Source organism: Camellia sinensis, chromosome 11 (genome assembly GCF_055761805.1).
Source record: "Camellia sinensis isolate YWXY chromosome 11, ASM5576180v1, whole genome shotgun sequence".
NCBI lineage: Eukaryota > Viridiplantae > Streptophyta > Magnoliopsida > Ericales > Theaceae > Camellia > Camellia sinensis.
This window is the reverse complement of record NC_138971.1, coordinates 79,536,546-79,543,869: the sequence shown is the minus strand read 5'-3', so window position 1 is coordinate 79,543,869 and position 7,324 is coordinate 79,536,546. Positions and strand designations below refer to the sequence as shown.

Genomic DNA, 7,324 nt, shown 5'->3' with positions numbered 1-7,324 from the left:
CCTATTTGCCTATATATATATACCACACCCCCTAGCTTACAAACTCACACAACACACTCACTCACACACACATTTTGGTTAGAGAGAGAGAGGAGAGCAAGGAAGAGGAGTCTAGAGGAGGAGAGGGAAGAAGAAGAGATTTTCTTGTGTAAAGCTAGAAGGTAAGCCACCAACACAACCTTCTCTTCATTTTCTTTTCTAATGCATGTCCTTTTAAAGATTTTAAGTGATGTTTTAGATCTGTTATTATCATGTTCTTATGTTAAAAATACCAAGATTTGAGTATTGTTTCCATCTCTCTTGTATTTTCCTCATTTTGGGACAAACCATCTTCTTTTTGTACAAATCTCTCAACTTTTCAAGGGTACTCTTTCAAACAAAATTTCTGAGTTAAACATGTGATAGTTAGCATATTTTCTTCACAAAAGAAATGAAACTTTCCCATGGTGGAACCCCTTTTTTTTTAAATTTCCTTGTTTTGGGCATTTCACCTTAAAACCTGTTTTTTTCAGTCAACTTTCAAAAATTCCAGAAAAATGTACAAAAATATTCTGAATCTCTATTTTATGTCAAAACCTTCCTTAAGGAGTTAGCTTTCAGGTAAGATTGGTTTCATCGAAAAACATTGAGTGGTTTGCAAGAAAATCAAGTTTTCGTAACAGTCGACAGATCTGGGCAGATTCTGGGCAGATTCTGGACAGATTCTGGAACAGTGCTGGACTATTTTCTAAATAACTTAAAATCGGGAAAAGCAATCCCATTTCCAAAAAATGTTTGAGGAACTAGATCAAATTCTCTACGAACTATAGGAAAACCGAGTCCGGTGGATGAACCTAAGTAGTCCTTCCATATTAACCTTCATGTGACGTTAAATCTGGAAATTTGTTATGTTTGGATGTTTTATACCCTTGTATTCGTGAAAATGTTTAATGGCTTATTATCATGTCTTGGCATAATGTTGTATGGGTATGTTATGTTATTTATCTTCTTATCTTGAGGAGGCATGCTTATGTGAATTTTATTTTATCGTTTAGTTGAACTAACCTTGACTTAAAACACCTAATTCAACGGGAAACCTAATTGGGTGGGTATTGGGTTTTCGAACACTTGAGTAATGAAAAGATGAGAAAATGTGATATATGGACTGTTGGGTTGCGTTCCCTATTCGAAAGTTAAAGTCTTGTGCAAGTGGTTTTCGAAACCCTTGAACGGAGCGGTTGTATTCGAACCCTAGGTATTTGGTGTGAGGAGGGATTTGGGCAAGGCCCTATTTTACCGTCTCTTTTGAGGCCCTGCGGTTGGCACTACGCGGTATATAACCGTTGGTAGGCATCCGAGGTTAGTTCTGCAACAAAGCAGCAAAAGAGGGGGCATACCGAATAATCCGCGTCCGATTCTTGTGGTTGGGAGGACGAAATCTCTTTGGGGGATTTCTAGTTGCTAACACCTAACCTAACCTTTTATTTATTTATTGAAGTATTATGCTTTACTATTTGACGTTATAATTGTGATTGTGTATTGGACTGGGAAAAAGGGGTGGGGTGTGTGTGTGTGTTTACTGGGCATTCAAAGCTCACGGCGTATCATGCCAGGTGACGAAGCGGAATTTATAGCTGGAGACGACGAGCCCGAAACCTTCGAAGACTTTTGGCTATCTTAGGAAAGCTAGAAATTTCCTTTTGTTATTTTGTAAGAACGCATGTGAAGTTTTAAAGCTTCTTTTGGGATGTAATGTAATAGAACAAGCTTTTGAAATTAAGGATATTCGTGGTTGTTATGCACTTATACTTAAATATTTACATGTATGAACCTTATCGTTGCTTGTGAGACCTTGTGTCAATACCTTTTAAGATCTGTCGAAAGGGTAGCGCGCTGCCTAAGAAAGCTGGACTTAGAAGGGAGGCTAATCTGACTCCTCCGGCGATCTGGGATCTTACCATAGGACTCATTAGTGACTCTCCCTTGACTGCAACCAATGGCGTAGAACCGGGGCGTCACAATATGGTATCAGAGTCTAGGTTCAACCCTTACCCATGGGTTTCGACCTGTGGTTAGAGACTACCTTGCCCAGACTATGTTATATTATTACACTACCTATTCTATCAAGGACATCGAAAATAGAATATTTCTTGACCTATCTTAGGAAATTTCTTCGAATTTCGGGCACGCCAAGATCAACTCATGAGGACCTACTTCAGGATCGTGAAATGGTTTTAACTTTGAGTGCGGCCTCATCGCGCAGTAGGGAGGGTACTATTAGTTCTACGCGTCTTCTATCGATTGTCATACCCTCATCTTGTATTCGTAGCCTTTATTCAATGTCACCCTTTCCCAAAACTTAGTCTTGTCCATCTAGTCTTGTTTTATATACCACTATTTGTAAATTTGACCTCCTTGACCTTTGAATATTTTGTTTAGCTCAAGACTTCTTGTAAATAATTTCATTTTCTTTGCTCAGTGATGAATCTTGGATATTCAGTTTGAAACACGGATGGCCAACGCAGTTTCATGTTAAATATCTAGTTTAGTCACTACATCTATAACCTTGATCACATTGAAGTTTGAAACCATAACATCATACCATTCATCCATATTTCAGTTAATCCTGATGTTATCACCATAACTGCTTCGTATTCCTCGTCTCCACTTCAATCCAATTTTAGGGATCTTGTAATTATTATTATGTATATATGAAGTGATGCTGTGTAATTAAACTCTAACTTAAGATTAGTAGCTTACCCATAAGGAATTGCCTTTGTAGTTAGAATTTGACTTGCGCCTCACCCCATTCAAAGGACAACAAATGGTGGACCATACTTTGAGACAAGTAATAGCATGAGCTTGCAAGCAACAATAGAAATGCGGTACCAGGAAATTGAAACCTTAAGAATGGACTAGCAAGCGTGGCTAAAACCCCGAACCCTATCAAGAATCAAATTTTGGAAGAGTCTTACCATCTTTGTGGAAATAATCGGCACAACATTGACCTCAGAATGAGGGGAGGTAGAGTCCAAGAGGACTCGGAGCTTGTGGAAAGGAGACCCAACTTCATAAGGGACCAGAAAGGAGCAACCGGCAGAATCTTCGCCTTGCAAGAGGAAGAAGCGAACCCGTTTGTAATTTAGTACTACACAATTCTTGGGTACATGTTTTATTTGATACTGGTGCATCACATTCTTTCATATCCTCTACTTGTGCTAAGTCATTAGAACTTGAATGTGAACCTTTAGAAACTGCCTTAAGTGTAATGTCACCTATGGGAGGATGCACTCGGGTACGATTGATCAGTAAAGATTGTAAAATAGGAATGTCGAACCTACGCTTAACTTGCGACCTTCGTGTCATGGAAATGTCGGACTTCGATATCATCTTGGGCATGGACTAGTTGTCCATCCACCGAGCGGTGATCGACTGTCGTCAGAAGAAAGTGATAGCTCACACGCAAGATGGAACACGTTTCCAGTTTAAGGGGGATAGACAAGATCCCATGGTTTCAACAAAACATCGGACGCAGTGGCGCGATCAACTTGCCGGTAGGATAGCAAGCCTGATTTTAAATGAGGAAGGTCGAGGGGAAATAGAACTTCCGGGCGTAGTATACGATTATGCAGATGTATTTCCTATGGAGTTACCAGGATTGCCACCAACCCGAGAAGTAGACTTTGGCATCGAGCTACAACCTGGAACTACCCCAATATCCATGGCTCCGTATCGCATGGCACCAGTAGAACTACGAGAATTGAAGACACAACTACAGGAATTGCTCAAGAAAGGATTCGTTAGGCCAAGTACTTTGCCATAAGGAGCACCCGTGTTGTTTGCTAAAAAGAAGGATCGGTTGTCGAGGCTATGCATCGATTATCGTCAACTCAATCGAGTCACAATTAAAAACTGATACCCATTCCCAAGGATTGATGATCTTTTGACCAACTTAGAGGCTCAAGGTGCTATTCAAAGATCGATCTCAGGTCAAGTTACCAACAACTACGAGTCAAGGAGGAGGATATACCAAAAACTGCCTTTCATACTAGATGTGGCCACTATGAGTTTGTAGTAATGCCCTTCGGACTAACTAATGCACCGGCAGTATTCATGTGTTTGATGAATAAGATCTTTAGACCATACCTTGACCAGTTTGTAGTAGTATTCATTGATGACATCTTGGTATATTCAAGGTCTGAAGAAGAGCATGAGCAACATTTAAGGACTATCCTCCAAGTTCTTAGGGATAATCGACTATATGCCAAGGCGAGTAAATGTGAATCCTGGTTAAATGAAGTAAAATTCTTAGGACACGTGGTATCAAGGAATGGGATTGCGATAGATCCAACCAAGGTGGAGGCAGTATTAGATTGGAGACAACTAAAAACCGTGTCAGAAATCCGCAGCTTCTTAGGATTGGCCGGTTATTACCGGAGGTTCATCCAAGATTTGTCCAAACTAGCTAAACCAATGACTCGTTTGACACAAAAATGAGTAAAGTGTGAGTGGGACAAAAAAATCCTTCCAAGAACTAAAGAAGAGGTTAACTAGTGCACCAATTTTGACCATCCCAGAACGAGAAGAGGGTTACACTGTGTATTGCGATGCGTCTAAAGAAGGATTAGGTTGTGCGCTCATGCAAAATGGAAAGGTGGTCGCGTATGGATCCAGGCAGTTAAAACCTCACGAGCGCAACTACCCCACACACAACTTGGAGCTAGCAGCCGTAGTTTTTGCCCTAAAGCAATGGCGACATTACCTGTATGGGGAACAATTTGAGATTTTCACTGATCACAAGAGTCTGAAGTATCTATTCACACAGAACGACCTTAACTTGAGACAGAGACGATGAATGGAGTATTTGAGGATTTCCAGTTCACTCTCTCATATCACCCCAGTAAGGCCAATGTAGTAGCAGATGCTCTAAGTCATAAGAGCAGAGGGATGTTGGCTAAGATCTCCGTCAAGGAATGGGATATGGTTAAGACACTCAATGAGTTTAGGATCCAAATGGAATCCCAAATTACAAAAGCATGTCTTGATACGCAGAAGGTGATGCCTAAGTTGATGAATGAGGTCGTGGAGGCCCAGAAGCATGATCAAGAGGTAGCCTACATCAAGGGACGTCTGGAGTCAGGAGAACCCATGCCCGGTTGGGTAATTCACCCCAATGGGAGTTTAAGATACCAAGGCAGATTGTTTGTACCAAGTGACGAGTTACTTAGAGAAAAGGTACTAAAGGAATGCCATCATTCTGCATTTGTGGTACATCCAGGAGGGACTAAAATGCACCAAGATTTGAAGAGGCAATGTTGGTGGAATGGATGAAGAAGGAAGTGGCTAAATTTGTAGCCAAATGTCTTACCTGCCAACAAGTGAAGGCGAAACATCAGAAACCAGGGGAAATGTTGCAACCTCTACCGATAGCCGAATAGAAGTGGGAGTATGTGACGATGGATTTTGTGACAGGGTTGCCTAAGTCACCTAGAGGGCGCGATGTTATATGGGTAATAGTGGACCGCCTCACCAAGTCAGCACATTTCTTACCCATCCAACAAAATGCTTTTATTATTTAAGGGGGATAGACTAATGATGCAACAAATCAACCAACACAATGGGAAGTGTAGATCGCCACATCAGGAAATTGGCAAAACAAGCCCTTACGCGGAAGCAGCAGCATCATTACCCTTGTAGTCAACAATTCAAGAAGCTCGGAGATTAGCTTATCTCCTTAGTCATTAATCAGGGAGGAATTCGATTCAAGACGCTATTATTAGAAAGACCAATGGCGACTCTAGACAAAACGAAGAATAACATAAAAAGAGAAGATGATCTGAATGATTTAAAAACACGTTACCAGCACTAGGACGTAATTTCCCACAACAATTTCGAGGACGAAATTTATTTAAGGGGGATACGTTGTGAGGCCCCTGAATTTTTTTGTAAACCTTATTAGGTCCCAAAATTTTTAATTATTATAATAAAGCCCTTAGTTCGTCGATTAATCGCAAATTAAGCCCTAGGACTGAAAACGCATCACGGGCGAATCCATACAAACCCTAATCGATCCTGGAAGCTTAGAAATCACTTCTAACACTCTAATATTAACTACTTAACTCTCAAATTTTAGATTAATCTCTCTAAACCTTAACTTTCAATTTTTACAGTCATCGTTCGGTTATTTACCTTTAAATTCAAAGCAAGATAATACAAACTGAATTATTTTACACTTGAAATAGATACTTTAATTGAACCCAAGCCCGCACATTTTTATTAAATCACAAATTGACCCCAAACAAGTACTATTATATATTTATATACACTTTTACCCAAAAATCTTTTTTAATAATATATTTTACAATTTCCAAGATTTGTACAAAATATATATATATATATATATAACATGTCCATCAATTCACCATCACATGGCTAGCCATCATACCCCCCCTAAACTATAATCATTGTACTTTAAAATCTCTTCAAATCTTGGAGCAATAATGACTTTGGTACCTATAAAGATTTGCTATATATATGTGTACTTCTAACTAGAAGATATTTACATTAGTCCTAGACATAACTAGATCATAATTAAATACATCATTAAGGTTCTAATCCTCCTCATTTCATTACATTTAATGTGAAGCCCCGGAAAAATGTATTTTCTTTAATAAAAAAAAAAAAAAAAAAAAACCTTACATTTGAATTATTTCCTTAAAGCCCCTCAATTTCTTAAACTATTTCAAATCTTGCCTGATAGCATTTTTAATTTTTATCGGAACAGGAATTACACTAGCCGGATTAGGTTCCCTAACCTAATTTAATTTAATTCTACATAAGTAAGGTTCCAATACATGAGTTTAATTCCAAGCCCTCACTTCTTTATTTAAATTCTAAACTTACCCCAAAACTAGTACTTGTACCTTGTACCTTGAAGTACCATCAATCATGTAATATAAATATATGTATACATCTTGAAGAGTGTACCCTAGGACATAAAATAATAAAGAATTTGCCCTCCACACTTCCCTATGGCTGCCCTTCCTTGGAGAATGTGAGAAATCAAATTCCAAGAAATATCATCATGAGATTCTAGGAAAATATACAACCTAGTGACCTACCTAGGATACAAAATCCAAGAATTAGTTTTATTACAACTAGATGTGGCCTAAACCAATGGAACACACCTCCTAAGTCCCTTCCATTCCTTTAGAATTCAAGCAAAATCCTAACTTTCTATCCAATTCCAACTAAAGGGCTTTTATGTCCTTTTACCCCCTATTTGCCTATATATATATACCACACCCCCTAGCTTACAAACTCACACAACACACTCACTCACACA

At 39.0% G+C, this 7,324-nt stretch overlaps 1 protein-coding gene across 1 annotated transcript; it reads left to right on the top strand.

Moving 5' to 3' along the window:
- Positions 1-4,830: 4,830 nt before the first annotated feature.
- On the top strand, positions 4,831-5,310 carry LOC145802433 (uncharacterized). Its single transcript, XM_082895147.1, has one exon. The coding sequence runs from the start codon at positions 4,831-4,833 to the stop codon at positions 5,308-5,310; it is 480 nt and encodes a 159-aa protein (XP_082751273.1).
- Positions 5,311-7,324: the final 2,014 nt, after the last annotated feature.

Coding starts and splice junctions, on each gene's coding strand:
- LOC145802433 (XM_082895147.1), top strand. CDS start 4,831: ATGAATGGAGTATTTGAGGATTTCCAGTTCACTCTCTCATATCACCCC.